This window comes from Aptenodytes forsteri, unplaced genomic scaffold (genome assembly GCF_000699145.1).
Source record: "Aptenodytes forsteri isolate BGI_AS27 unplaced genomic scaffold, ASM69914v1 Scaffold190, whole genome shotgun sequence".
NCBI classification, from domain to species: domain Eukaryota; kingdom Metazoa; phylum Chordata; class Aves; order Sphenisciformes; family Spheniscidae; genus Aptenodytes; species Aptenodytes forsteri.
In genome coordinates this window covers 27,050-42,466 of record NW_008794597.1, presented here as the reverse complement: position 1 = coordinate 42,466, position 15,417 = coordinate 27,050, and the positions used below count along the sequence as shown (strand labels likewise).

At 37.7% G+C, this 15,417-nt stretch overlaps 1 protein-coding gene across 2 annotated transcripts in view; it reads left to right on the top strand.

The window, feature by feature from the left end:
- FBXO11 (F-box protein 11) overlaps positions 1 to 15,417 on the top strand; it is a 40,521-nt gene that overhangs the window by 8,157 nt on the left and 16,947 nt on the right. For both annotated transcript variants that reach the window (XM_009272689.2, XM_009272688.1), the window contains exons 4-10: positions 678 to 807; positions 2,463 to 2,546; positions 2,629 to 2,761; positions 8,122 to 8,228; positions 8,323 to 8,434; positions 13,618 to 13,724; positions 13,810 to 13,947. In XM_009272689.2, the coding sequence (XP_009270964.1) occupies positions 678 to 807; positions 2,463 to 2,546; positions 2,629 to 2,761; positions 8,122 to 8,228; positions 8,323 to 8,434; positions 13,618 to 13,724; positions 13,810 to 13,947 (811 nt within the window). The remainder of the gene's footprint in view (positions 1 to 677; positions 808 to 2,462; positions 2,547 to 2,628; positions 2,762 to 8,121; positions 8,229 to 8,322; positions 8,435 to 13,617; positions 13,725 to 13,809; positions 13,948 to 15,417) is intronic.

The following is a 15,417-nucleotide window of genomic DNA, read 5'->3' as shown; positions in this document are numbered from 1 at the left end:
GATTATTTTGGGGATGTCTTGTCAGACGATTTACAACTTCTGTGATTCAGTGGCATCCTGTAAGTCTGGGCTTAATATCAGCAGGCTCAGACACTGCAATTATTTGTATTCTGGCACTGATCAAAAGAATCCAATTGTTGTGTGCTTCGTGTGCTATTTTCTTTTTAAGCCACTGTAATCTGTCCACTGATGAACTCTTCTTGAAATACAGTGCATCATTTGTTCTCTGTGAATGCATTTTTTTTTTTTCAGCCTTTTTTTGGCAAGGAGAGGAAGAGGTGGTGGCACACTTTGTCTTAAGTTTTGTTATTCTTATGCTACTAGCTTTTGTAAGTGTTAAAGCAATGCTGTAGTTAATATATAATTAGACTCTGATTCTACAAACAGTGTAACTGTTTATATTTCTTCATGGAAATTACACGTTGAGAACTCTTTCACTTGGATCGTGAAACACATGTCAAAATTTTTCTTAAAAAAACACAGAAGTCAGTCCAACAGAAGAATTGTTTTGGAAGTGTTTTAAAGTGGTTGGTACTGATCTTGGTCAAATTCACTGTCACAGACTGGCAAATGCTGTTGGAAAAAAAAACAGTTTTTAACATTTGGTGTGTTATATTAAAATGGAAGAGTAATCAGAAGCGCATTAATTTTCTTTTCTGCTTGACACTTCTGCTCAGGAAAAGATTGTATATGGAAGTATTTGAGTACACTCGTCCAATGATGCATCCTGAACCTGGTAAATTTTATCAGATTAATCCAGAAGAATATGAACATCCAAATCCCTGGAAAGAAAGCTTTCAGCAACTGGTAACAGTAGTATTCATTTATATTCCAATTTAAAGATGATTTATGAAAGTAAATTGACACTTCTGCTCAGGAAAAGATTGTATATGGAAGTATTTGAGTACACTCGTCCAATGATGCATCCTGAACCTGGTAAATTTTATCAGATTAATCCAGAAGAATATGAACATCCAAATCCCTGGAAAGAAAGCTTTCAGCAACTGGTAACAGTAGTATTCATTTATATTCCAATTTAAAGATGATTTATGAAAGTAAAAACCCCAGCTTCTGAAATGTGGCTGGGGATTGAATTATTTTTTTGGTACTGATCTTGGTCAAATTCACTGTCACAGACTGGCAAATGCTGTTGGAAAAAAAAACAGTTTTTAACATTTGGTGTGTTATATTAAAATGGAAGAGTAATCAGAAGCGCATTAATTTTCTTTTCTGCTTGACACTTCTGCTCAGGAAAAGATTGTATATGGAAGTATTTGAGTACACTCGTCCAATGATGCATCCTGAACCTGGTAAATTTTATCAGATTAATCCAGAAGAATATGAACATCCAAATCCCTGGAAAGAAAGCTTTCAGCAACTGGTAACAGTAGTATTCATTTATATTCCAATTTAAAGATGATTTATGAAAGTAAAAACCCCAGCTTCTGAAATGTGGCTGTTAATAGTAATTATTTTGGTTTTAGACTTTAAGTAAGATGATGGGACTGAGGAGGTGGGGAGAGATCCTTGTATTGTGTTATGCAGTAGGGGGATATCTGAAGTTATTTCCTGTTTTGAGGCACACTTCAGGGAGACACGTCATGGTGAAGTGGAGTGCTTGAGCATTCAGCTCTTCTATCTTGGGTTTTCCTCATGTTTCGCATCACTGAAATTCTGTGGAAGAGATTGTCATGGTCTGTGGCTCGCAAATAAACTTCAAATATATTGTTGTTGCCATACATTATTAAACCACTGTGCATGCTGGTTATCAGATTCGTGTGCATCTTCCTCTAGTGAACCGAACAGTATATTGATAATATCACTTGGGCTTAAATAGTGATTTACAGCTGATGTGACTGGAGCTAAACAAGTTACGTTTAAGACGTGATTGAACCTCTAATCCAAAGTGTCAAAGGTATTGTAAGAATGGCTGGGCATGATATTTGAAAAACATGAGTAAGGGAAATAAATACCAAGGTGAGTGTATTATACAATGCTGTGTGTAATTGGTTAATGAAATTCTGAAGCTTGTTGAGGACAAATACTTGAGTTGGCTTCTTTGTTCAGTACTCAATCAAAAGTGAAGGTATAGGATTCTCTTTTCCTCACCATATAAATGCAGTTTGTTTTGTGGCAAGCTGCTAGAAAATCAAAAGATGGAAATAAGAACATCTGTTATGGAGTGGATAAGGTATATGAAGCTTTTCAGTCACTTCAGAGGCTTCTGGCTGTGTAAGTAAGTTAGCCTCGTGGTTTAGTTGATCACTCTCTTGGACTCGGACTTTTTTTGGTGTTGCCATTTCAAACTAGGTGCCTAATATGGGAGGTCAGAATATGATCCTTAGTTCCTGGAACAAACTGATATCAGCAAATGGCTTGTTAAGTAGGGGATTAGTAGATCTCTTGTCTGTGCGTTCAGATCCACCTATCTGCAAGCTTATAAACTATTTTCCTTGTTTCAGTACAAAGGAGCACATGTAAAGCCAGGTTTTGCTGAACACTTCTACAGTAATCCTGCAAGATACAAAGGAAGAGAAAATATGTTGGTATGTTTCTAAAGTAGTTCTTAAGAATATTTATACATCTTTGCATGGATATTTCTCTCTAAACTTGTCCCTTTTCTTCTAGTATTATGACACCATTGAGGATGCTCTTGGTGGAGTTCAAGAAGCTCATTTTGATGGACTTATCTTTGTTCACTCTGGTATATATACTGATGAATGGATATATATAGAATCTCCAATCACCATGATCGGTGCAGGTATTTAAACTGAGAGCATCTTTGTCTCAAAGTATGACTTGTGTTAATTACCACCTTAATTACAAAGATATTCTGGTATATTAAATATCCAGTATAAATGCCCGTCTTTCTTCATCAGCCTAGTAAATAAGTATTTTCTGTACAAGTGTCACTAGCTAAAAAGTAGCTGATGCTTCAGACTGAAGTACCATTGTCTGCTTGTTAGTTCTTGGAATAACTTATTTATCTTTTTATTTCATTAGGAGAAAAAAAATTGAATTTGTCAGAAAGTATACTCAGTTACATGACTGCAGTTGAAATTTTCAGGTGGTTCTTATGAAATTTGTTTATATATAACCTATCTCCAGAGTAGAATCCAGCAGTGGGAGCAAGCCCAAATTAGTATCTGTCCCATTTTCTTCAGCATCGTAATTCCATCTCGAGGAAGGAAATGAGAGCATCCAGCAGAAAGATTCTGAGACTGGAGGTTCTTTCTCTGTTCGTATCCCAACTGTTCCTCTAAAGGAGAACCTTTATGGAGAAGGAAATAAGACTTTCAGAATAGGAAAGGTTTAGGAAGTTAATATAAGATAATACACTTGGCTGCAAATTGTGGTGCTTGTGGAGCTGTTTGCTTTTCCTGTCCCTACTGTGAGCATGCTAATCCCCAGCAGCACAATAGCGTGGTAAGAATTTAGGCTGTCTTAATGTCTGGTAGAGATCTTGGTTAAGAGGTCTCGGACCTCTTGCTCCTGTGGTGATCCAGAAGTGAATCACCTGCTGCCTGCTTTTTCTGAGATACTATCTGTCTGGGTTGGTTTTATTTGTTTGGTTGGGTTTTTTGGGTGGTGGACCTTTTTTTGTTGTGGTGGCGGTGTTTTCTGTCGTGGCAAGAATTTAGGCTGTCTTAATGTCTGGTAGAGATCTTGGTTAAGAGGTCTCGGACCTCTTGCTCCTGTGGTGATCCAGAAGTGAATCACCTGCTGCCTGCTTTTTCTGAGATACTATCTGTCTGGGTTGGTTTTATTTGTTTGGTTGGGTTTTTTGGGTGGTGGACCTTTTTTTGTTGTGGTGGCGGTGGTGTTTTCTGTTGTTGTTGGTTTTGTTTGTTGGGGTTTTTTTAAGTCCCTCTTTTCAGGTATCTATCTGTTCTGCATACCAACTGTTTTGTTCTTGAGTGAGCCTATTCTGGCACTTCTTGCCTGGGTTTTGCAGCCTTGGCAGTGAGAATGGTTTTGAGCAATGCAGTCAGATTGTTCCAGTGTTAGTCTTAAAACTTGTCCTTGCAGATCTGCAAGATGCAGCTGCGTTAGTATGTTAGTTTGTCAGTTCATGACCACTTCTGAAGCTAACATCCTGAACATCCCCATTTACAGTGCTTTGGTTTGTGTTGTGGAGAGGTTTTGGAGCACAAACTGGATTCCTTTTGCATGAGACTAATCTAAGAGACATGTTCCTGGAATACTCTTACTGCACTCTAGTAGTTGGTGTATGTTCAGTCAGAGGGACCAGACTAGGACTAGTCCAAAGTCACAGTCTCTTCTACCCTCCCTGTCCTGCAACACATGTGATGTGGACGTCTGATCCTCAGCACTATTTCACTCTGTAGTACCACTCCTGTTATGCTGCAGTGCTTGCTAATGCAGACGTGGCCTTAGACAAATAACAAAATACCACCGGCTTCTGTTTCAGATAGGGGATGACAGTAATAGATGCCAGTACAAATACGGCGAGTCACATTCATGAAGTGTTTAAAATCCAGAAGAAACTGGATCAGCACTGTCCTAAGATATAAAATTTCTCCATTACTTCATGAAACTTGAAATGACATCTTTGATACCTGATTAAACTTCTGCATGTTCTCTGGCTCTTTTTCAGTTTTGAAAGGCCCTCTGCTTTCCCTTCCACTGAAATTAACCCAAGTTATTCAGAAAAAACAGTTATCTTAATTACAGTTCGTTAAAAGCAAGGGATCTGCATTGTGTATTTTTGTAACAGAATAGCTGTCTTGGGGAACAAAACCTCCAAGAGGAATCCAGAAATGCTAGATGTATTTATATTTCAGTTTCTGGCACTGCTGACTCTTCACTTCCTCAGACTTTCTCCACTGAATGGTCAGTGACATTGTAGAGGGAGTCAATTTTCATTTGTCTGGAAAAGAAAACAAATTAAAGTGAACCACTAAGCCTTGGAGAACGACCTCTTTTCTGTTCAGTCTGGCATGCTTTTCAGAATGGTAGGATTAAGGCAGTACCAAATCTCTCCGCAGTTCTACTCAAATTTCTTTAATAGTTTCTTCCGCTGACTTCTTCAGAAGCATGACATTATTAGAAAGGCAGCTTTACATACCTCGAGCTTTCAAGAAGCTTCTGCTTTCTCATACAAGCAAAATATTCTTACAGAATAATGCCTGGTATTCTGGGTTTGTTGTCCTGTTTAATTTTGGGGTTATTTATTTCTTCACTTAAATCTAGGGGAAGGAGTCAGGTTTAGAAGGAAGCCTTTGGAGGTATTATTGGTACTGTGGCTTATGTGAACTGTCAAGTAAGAAGCAAGAGTAGAGGTTCTGTAAGGAAATTGATGCATCTGGTTCAATGGACAGAAATGCCTATGAATTTCTTAAAAGGATTCTATTTTCCAGGTTGGGGAGGGGGTGTTAGATTACTGCAGGAATACAAGCCTTCCATGGAGTGCTCATCTAACTCAAGACATGAAGTCTCTCATCTTAATAGCTGAGTTTCAGCAGTTGTAAAGACATGTGTCCCGATCCGAGAATCTTCACTGAATATGTGTTATGTTCTGTATTTTAGGAGATACAGCTTTCATTGTTTCCCTTTATTTTCCATTTGACTTAAATAATGGGCAAGTAAGTGAAAAAGGGATTATCAAAGGATTTTCCAATTGAGAAAAAAATTAGTAAAAACAATAAGAATAATTATTGTAATTTTAAGGGTAGAAAAATCTAAAATGGTAAAGACGTCATAATTAAGGTATTTTTTTTTTTTTACTTTTGAGTGCAAGAGAACTTTCACATGCCTGAACTCTTCTTTAAATAACCGTTCTGCATCTTTGAATTGAAAATTATATTTTAGACTTGTTTAGAGCTGTGTTCTCTGCTGTAGATTTTACAGACTGCAAGATCTAAAAGGGCCTCTGCGGTTTTTGCCTGATACGATTGAACCAGGGTCACAATTACTTCCTGCAGAATCTAGTTATTTTTTTCTATTAATGCACTGAAAAGTGAAATTGTTTTATTCCTTTTGAGGAATAAAAGAATTCTGAGGCAACATCCAGTTAATTTTTAATTCTTTAGGCAGTCCCTTATCATAGGCTTTCTGTTAAATTATTTCTAAATGGTCTCATCTTGGTCCTTAAACTGAGCATGAATTCTGATCCCATGGGACATGACTCCCTTAGACTTCAGCAAATAGGCTTCTTGGGAGCTATGTTTTGCTTGATTATGCAATTAGTGGCCTTTTTCTTTCTTTTCTCTTTCTTACACTGGTTTCTCTCTTCTAAAGTGGTCTAAGCCAAAGGCTGAAGTATAGCTATTTCTCTGAATAATTCTTTTGCAAAGATTCAATAGGATGTTGCAGAGAATTTCTTTGATGCATTTAGAATGAAACCAATGCTTGAGCAAGTCCCCTTCCCTCTTCAGCCTTTTCCTGGGGGTTATCTAAATGAAGTGGTCTTACTAATTGGCATGTTCCATAATGGGCATTCTGGGACCTCCCAAACGTAGCGACCTGTAAAGTAACTCATGTGCTGAGAGGAAGGAGATGTCTGTAGAGAAGAGAACATTATCCCAGGTGCATGGCAAACACATCCAAGCACAATTCCACAAATCCGTCTGCTTTGTTTGATAGCGTTTCAGAGCATCCAATGTGAAGTGCGATTTTTTTTTTCTTTTTTTTTTTTCCCCATTGCCCCCCCCCCCCCCCAAGAGAGAACACAATTCTGATATTAATTTATGGCTCTCTTATTTTCTGTTAAGGACTCCATTTATATTCTGGTTTTGGTTCACCTGCAATACTGTGGTGCCATTCTTTCTCAGATGCTGAAGTATACTGATGGGTGTATGCCAGTACATTTGCACCACGGTGAATATACAGAAATGTTACCAGGCCACAGAAAAATATTTTGTGTGATGACACAAGTCCTCATCAAAGCCTCTTTTAGTTGTTATCTAGTACTAAGTGAACAGTGGTATGAAGAAGAGCTAGACTACCTTAAAATATTTGCAGCTCTGCAGTAATGAAAGCAGAGATCTGGCTTTTAGATAGTGAGAACAAGCTGGATAATGATGTAAATGTTGCTTCATTCTGACTAGCACCTTTCTGCCTGAGTGATAAAGAACAGGACATACCACTTGTCTGTACTAGTGTCAACAGACAACAGAAAAAGATCTGCTCATGAGAATTCTGTGCGTAGGCTCTTCAATAAAATACAGAATTTAGGGTAAATATCTGGTCACATTTGTGTGTCTTGAGTTGGAATGGTTTGAAATTGCTACCAGATAACTTATCTGCTATAATATGTGAAACTTCCATATTTACATTTCTTGTATTGAGGAAGGCTTCTTCTGGCTTGCATATTTAATGTGCAGTTTTGAATCAGACTATCTTGCTTGCGAATGAGTATCATTAACTTCATACCAATGTAAGACTGTTGTTAACTTGTGCTCCCTCTGCTGGCTGTTGCCATACCAATGTAAACATTTCCTTCCCTTGGATTAAGGATAAAGAATAGAGCAGAGCCTTGCTGTTAACAGGAAATCAAATTGCAGGTTATGGGAACTTGCAAATGAACCATTTTGAAACCTTCTATACATACTTTCAGAAGTGTAGTTCAATCTAACCTGATAAGATTTTTTTTTTTTTTTCCCCAAAGAATAATGAGGATACCAATTCAAAACTCTGAATCTTACATTTGAGAAGTGTGGGGAGGTCATGAGCAGATTACTAAGTAGTTGTTTAAATTGGTTCAAATTAGTGATGGAATGTATGTATTTAGCTTTAATAAAAGGGTTTAGAATACCAAAATAAATTGTACTTAGTAGCAGCATTACAGTGCCTCTAGACTGGTATCCATGTTTAAACTGTTAATTCAGTTCATAGTAAGTAGTAGTCAAAAACTAGTTCTGTACAAGAGAAGATTTTTCTCATGGTACTAGATATTAAATTGGTACAAGATTGTCTTCGTTAAAGACTAGTTTCTTTATTGTCTTTGAAACTTTCTGTTTTAAGATTCTTCGGACATGAAGGCTATTATGTGCCAAGAATAGTGTTTGTTTTCCTTTGCTTTGAACAGAATTCTCGAAGTCTTTTGAGGATTTTTTTTCAGTGGCATAAACTAAGACTTAATGAATGTCTTCTTTACAGCACCTGGAAAAGTAGCAGATAAAGTTATAATAGAAAACACTAGAGATTCCACCTTCGTTTTTATGGAGGGTTCTGAAGATGCCTATGTTGGATATATGACAATCAGGGTAAGAATCTCAAACTTCAGTGGAGCTTTTAATAATTTCATTTTAATGCCTGAGCAATTAAATACTGCATTTCTGTGTTGTCTTCCTTTTTCAGTTCAACCCTGATGACAAATCTGCTCAGCACCACAATGCACACCACTGCTTAGAGATTACCGTGAACTGCAGTCCAATTATAGATCACTGTATTATTCGAAGTACTTGTACGGGTTAGTGGGCTTTTTATTGTTTGAAATTAACACTGTTTAAAGTTACTAAACTAACCAAGGCACCTGGAAGCAGAACACAAATTGATTATGATCACTGTTGGCATATTTCATTTTTTGATGCAGGTGTTTAATACAGTTCTGCAAGCCTTATTTGCCTTGAAATGCCATTATTACAGTGACTTCTTCGTGTCCAAGACATTTGTGATAATGTGTACTTGGTCTTCTATTTGAATCAGTTTGGACTCTCTGTGCAGTCACCTGAAAAGTGACACTTTATATAAACTTACCTGATTTTGGTATATATAGTTGTAGCTGGCAAGAGTGGGCATTTGAAAGGGGGACTCTTACATTAGGTTCACTGCAATATGCAGTGTTGGGATTGATGGCATTAAAACAGTCATGAGCTGTAACTGCTAAGCTAAGTTCACTTTCCTGTCAAGAGTGGAATGATTTGACATACTCAAAATATGAGTTCCTAGCTATACAGGCAGAAGAAATGCATAGTGTGGAAAGTTAGACTCATTTCACCATCAGAGATAATGAGGAATTTATACTGCCTGATTTGGGAAACATTGGTAGCCTAGATTCAGGAAAGAAAGGGTCAGAGGCAGTGGAAGTGAGAGGCTGGATGGCAGTTCAGTTGTTGGCAGGAAGACATTGCAGTTCGCAGTTACTAGACACAAGACATGGCAAGTTTAATGTGTTTGAACACAACCAGATGAAATGGAGTTGGTGTGTCAGAAAGAAGAGGTACAGGAGAATTAAGATACTGAGTCTTTGCATGGAAATGGCAATATGAACTTTATATACCTAAGTTCAGCTAGTGAAATGGAGTGGATCTACACAGTAGGCTGCACATAAAGGCTGCTCAGCTCAACATAAAGGCAAGGAAACAAGAAAATATTTAACTAGATATTAAAAACTACACTTTTCTGGTGTGAACTATGGAGGGGAGGGAATTCTGCAGAGAACTGTAATAACAACAGTGGAAGGATTCCTTGTCTGTGCCTTGTAGAGGAAGATACGCTCTTTCTTGGAGGTTTCAGGCTATAAAACACTACTTCACTTTTGGCCAAGGCAGCTCTATGCTTTGCATCACCATCTGTTTTATTGGAGACACATCCGCTAATATGCGGAAGTGTTAAAAATGAAAAAAGAGGAACAAAGGACAGCTAGCTGCTCTCAGTATCGTGATTTCTTTGTTTAATGCTAAATACTGGGAAATTGAAGTATACAAAGAAAACTTGTTCTGGAAGTTCCTATATACCAATATTTGGGACCCTGATAATAAATGAGAGGAATTAGATTCGTTTCTTGGACCACGTTCAGCTTGGTTACAAAAGTAGTTTGAAGAGCTGCATGGCTTCATATTGAAACGTGCTTATAGATAAGCTAGTAGGTCTTGATGTTTTTGTGAAAATTGTTTATTAAAATTAAGCTTTGATTTTTTTCATGACCACTTTTCATTATGGAAGACTATTTCTGAGAGTTTTGGACCTTTGCCCTCTTCAATACTCTGGATTTCTGAATGTTTGCTGCATTGAATTGTTGCTTCTCTTCCCCAAAGTTAAAATTTCTGGTCAATTTTGGAGGCTGTGTGTAGGCTGTACTATCACCACTTATTGATTATTAATTTTTATTGATTTTTTTTAATCCTACCAAGCCTTGCTATAACCTACTCAGGAAGTACTAAGTGTGTGTAAAAAGGGAGGAAGAATGGCAGTCTGCCAGAAAAGGCATTTACTGTTTCCAAGTCAATGATGTCTCTGAAATATTGATCCATAAGCATTCAAGATCTCTTTCCTAGCACATGCTTGATACCCTTTCTGTCGATGTCCTAATTGCATTAAAGCGTATTTCTACATTATGTCATATGTAAAGTTCTTAATGTATGTAATATGTAAAGGTGGGAGCTATGTAAGTGTGAGTGATTTAAGCTGGAGGTCTCTTGCTACCAGTCCAAAGCATCTTTGAAATACTTTTAAATAAAGTTTAAATGGCAAGATCCGGAGTCTAGAGGTTCTATAGCATCCATTGTAGAGGAAATCTGTAGTAGTCGTCACCTTGATAGATAAAAGAAGTAGTGGATGGCATTGTGCCTCTTTCTAAGTATTGCTTAAGTGTGTGCAATCATCATATTCTGAGTAAACAAAATAAAGCCTAAACCAGTAATACATGTGCTTGGTATTCTAAAAGGACCAATTTCACACAATCAATAATGAAGTCCAGTGAAGTGAGTCAGAATAAAGATTGCTTTCATTTAAATAAGCAAAATGTGATAGAAGGTATGCTTTTAGAACATCACACTGGGTTCCCAAAAATCCTCCAGTATCACCAAAAGAGGCAGAGGAAAGGGGATTGAAAGCAATTATGAAATACAAGAAATGAGACGTTATTAGCAATTAATATAAACAGAAAACTAGGAATTGCAGGAAACTGTGGGAACCCCCTAAAACAAACACCACAACAAAATACCCCCTTTCTATTTTAGCAATTAATATAAACAGAAAACTAGGAATTGCAGGAAACTGTGGGAACCCCCTAAAACAAACACCCCAACAAAATACCCCCTTACCCCCCCAAAAGTACTTGATAAACAAGACAAGATGTAACATCTGTCTAGAAGAGACAGTGCTTGTGTCTTAACTTGGGGAACAAAGGGAGTTTTAGCAGTGATGCTGATCCATCATAGAATGGAAGAATTTGAATGGCAAAATGTTGTATAATTTTTGTTCCATATTTAATGAGAATAGGCAAGAATGATAAATGTGCTCATACCCTAGAGGGATAATGAAATACGTTCCACTCTTGACAGTAACTGTGGATGAGGTTAAACAGCTGTAAAAATAGACATTCTAAAATCATGCAGGAGTTTAAAAAGAACTGGCCAAGAAATCATCTGGGCTCCTATTATGTATAAACAGTAACTTGAAACCTGGGTGAGATGGTGTATTTCCCAGGGGGGTGCAGCATGGGGGAGGCTAAACAGGATGAAGTATGGCAAGTAGCACTGCCTATTGATCCTGGGTAGAATAATGAGATAGTAAATGCGGGGGTTTGGTCAATCAAGAATTTAAAATTTATGATTGAAGCAAATTAATGTGTATTTACAGAAAGTTATAATGGTTGCATCACACTCTTAGCATTTTTGATGACTTTCTTTGAAGGTAGCAGTCCCAGTATAATTACATAGATCCTTGAAAAACATTTGACTTCAACATATAGTGCCTTAAAACATTAGAATTTTACAGAATTACCAGAGCTCACATAAAATAGATGAAAAATAACTTTCAGGGTAATTATAAATGGCTTTTTTGTGGCTATTTCAAAGATGACTTCTTGATTTTAAGGCACTTTTATCAATGACTTGCAGAGAAGACATAAAATGCATATTGATGAGACTTGCAGACGATAAAGACTTAGGGTATTATAAATAACCAGGAGGATGGGTTGCTATGCCCTTTTTGGAAGGTGGGCTCTCAAACAATATTCACATTAGTGTGGGCAAGTGTGATGTTACACACACAACTCGCTTTTGTTGCTAGTTTTAAGTGATAAACCTCTCTTCTGGGAAGCTGGTTTCCTGGGAAAAGCTTAAAGAGTTGTTGTGGGTAAACAGCTAAATATGAGCCCTTGTGTAGTCAAGTGGCCAAAAGAACTGATGTGATCCTTAGTTATACCTGTGGGAATATTGAGCAGAAGTAGAGAGACTGTATTACGCCTCTGCTTAGTCCTGCTTCAGAATAAAGTGCTCTTTCCTGGTGTTCATAGCAACATGTTGAAAATTTAAAAACGGTTCGATGAAAAGTCCTAAACTAAAAGATAAAGCAGAAAAATTCAGTTGTAATGAAAAACATACTGACTGCAACTTGTTACTTTACCAAGGAGAAGGCTGAAGGAGTAAATTGCTTGCACTAAATACGTGCATACATTGGGTATGGCATACACTGGTATAAAGAGAACAAGTAACTGGGTGCTAAAGCTGGAGGAATTCAGATGAGCAATTAAAGTGTAAATTAACAGGGTAGCAACTCTGTAACCAGCTAGCAAGCTTTATGGTGGTTTCTCAGTTGTTGAAAATATTCAAATCAAAGTTAAATATGTTTCTAAAAGATATGTGCTGAAGTTCCTGCTACTAGAATTGAAGCAGGAATTAATTCAGGGAATTATTATAGCCTGTATTATTCATAAGGTCAGACTAGACAATCAAAATAATTTCTTTAGGATTTAAAAAAAAAAAAGCTCTGTAAATGAGTCTATGAATTATTAAAGTATAGTCTTTGTGGCACTATGCTAGAAGGTAATATGAAAACTTACTAATGGAGCATGTACTGGCTTGTTTATTTAGCGATGTTTAATTGCAGGGATGGTGTGTGTTACATAGGCCAGATACCCTGAGATGAGGTCTTACCTTTCTGAAATCACTGTGAATCTGCTGTTGATTTTCAGTGGCTGCAGAATTTCATGTTTTCATACTTCATGGAGTTCAGGGAATTGAGCTGATCTGATGACGTCCTGAGCGGTTTGAGTCCTAGTTGCCTGAAGAGAGTTTGTTTTCTGGGTAATGGTGTGGTAGCTGAAATCATCCAAGGAGCTGCAGCAAGGAGCTTTGTAATTCAGCTGGGTAGAGACCTGTTGGCTTCTGACATGTAGTTCTGTACTCAAGATCGTGCTGTTTGTCTCCTGCTCATCTTTACTTAGACACTGTGTCTTTGTATGCTACAAAATTATTATTTGTTTGGGCTCTTTGAAGTACTGGGTTGTGAAAGTTTAAAGGGAAGTAAAATAAGGCAGTAATTAGCATAGAATTTTATTATATTTCTGTTGTCCTTTGTCTGTTGTGAACAGTCAGTATACAGTGGGCCTAATGTAGAGAAATAAATGAGTGAGAACTTTCATAAGCATAAATTATTACATAAACTATTGTCTATTCTGGCAATCATATGCAGCTGTGTAACCTTGGCAAAGTGATTTTAAAGCAACTTCTACCTTGGTTTTTTGCATCTGCAAGATGATGATGATGTTAGTGTTTTTCTGCCTGTGGCTTGCAATGCTTTGCCACTATGCACACCGAATCTTTTTTAAATATCAGTTCACACTAACTTTTCTTGCAAAAGCACTGCCAGACTATTTATAAATACACTATGCTTTGAAGCTATGGTAACTGTACTGTTTTCTTCCAGTTGGCTCTGCAGTATGTGTTAGTGGCCAGGGAGCTTGTCCTACTATTAAACACTGTAACATCAGCGACTGTGAAAATGTTGGACTTTATATTACAGACCATGCACAGGTATTTTTTTATATCAATTTCTTTACTTTGATAAAATTGTTTACTGTTCTTGATTCCTGTCTTAATTTACATTTTTGTTTCCCAGGGAATATATGAGGACAATGAGATCTCCAATAATGCATTAGCAGGGATTTGGGTTAAAAACCATGGAAATCCCATTATCAGACGGAATCACATTCACCATGGACGTGATGTTGGTGTTTTCACTTTTGACCATGGCATGGTAATGTATATGTTTTCTTTTGAAGAAAGAAACATAGATGTTGCATAGTTGAAGTCTTCAACTTTTGCCTGTCATTGAAGAAATGTTTAAAAAAACATGCTTTTACATGTGAACAGATGTTTTAAAATATGCCTACTGTTCTCCTCTTGCCCTTCAGTGGGCAACTTCACTTTAAAGACAATTTTAGCTGAAAGAGGTTTAAGCAAGCTTTTTGCAGTTGATTGGCAGCCTGTTACATTGAATTATGTTGCAGTGACAAAATACCTCTTGAAATAGGATGTAAATGGTAGGCTTACATTTACACTATCGCTTCATTCTTTTTCCTTTGAAATGGAACAAAAAAATAAGGTGCTGGAAGGCTTAAAAATGAAATAAAATGCTCTGTGGAGACTTAATCAGTCTTATTTTAATGTTAAATCTCTGAAATAGGGTAAGTCCAACTTCTCTGGGAAGAGGACTTCTCTAGCATGGAGTTAGAATTCAGGCCTTCTTTCACAAAAATGTTTGTTTCTGTGGGATGAAGGTGATAACTTCCATGTACATGTAAAGTAGTGAGTAATGAGTTTGCATAGCCCTTGAAATAAACAGAATGGATTCTTGCCACTGAAATAAAAAATTATTATTTGCTGATTCATTTTAGCAAAATATTCTGCATGTCTTCCAAACAGTGCCAAATCATTGTTTTTCCTGCTTGAATGACAAAGTCCCAATTGCCCCCAGCCAGCTGGCAAAATGAACAGTTTTCTTCTAGTTGCTCTTAAAATGGCAGATCTTTAAGGATGCTTTCCATAGAGCGCAAGAGCTCTTGATCCCTAGGTGTAAGAAATCAGGAAGGGAAGGCAAGAGGCTGGCATGGCTGAGTCGACACCTGCTGGTCAAACTAAAGGGCAAGAAGGACATGCGCAGGCAGTGGAAGCAGGGACAGGTATCCTGGGAAGAGTATAGGGACGCTGCCTGGTTGTGTAGGGATGGAGTCAGGAAGGCCAAGACGCGGATGGGGCTGAACTTGGCAAGGGATGCAAAGAATAATAAGAAGGGCTTCTACAAGTATGTCGGCCTAAAAAAAAAAGGAAGGTCAAAGAAAGCGTACCGCCCTGATGAGCAAGACTGGCAAACTGGTAACAACGGACGAGGAGAAGGCTGAGGTACTGAGCAACTTCTTTGCCTCAGTCTTCACTGGCAACCTCTCTTCCCACACCTCTCGAGCAGATGGACTGCAAGATGGGGACTGGGGGAGCGAAGTCCCTCCCACTGTAAGAGAAGATGATGTTCGTGACCACCTGAGGATCATGAACAAGTCTATGGGGCCTGATGAGATGCATCCCAGAGTCCTGAGGGAATTGGCTGATGTAGTTGCCAAGTCACTCTCCATGGTATTTGAAAAGCCGCAGCAGTCAGGTGAAGTCCCTGGTGACTGGAATAAGGGAAACATTGCACCCATTTTTAAAAAGGGAAAAAAGGAGGACCCTA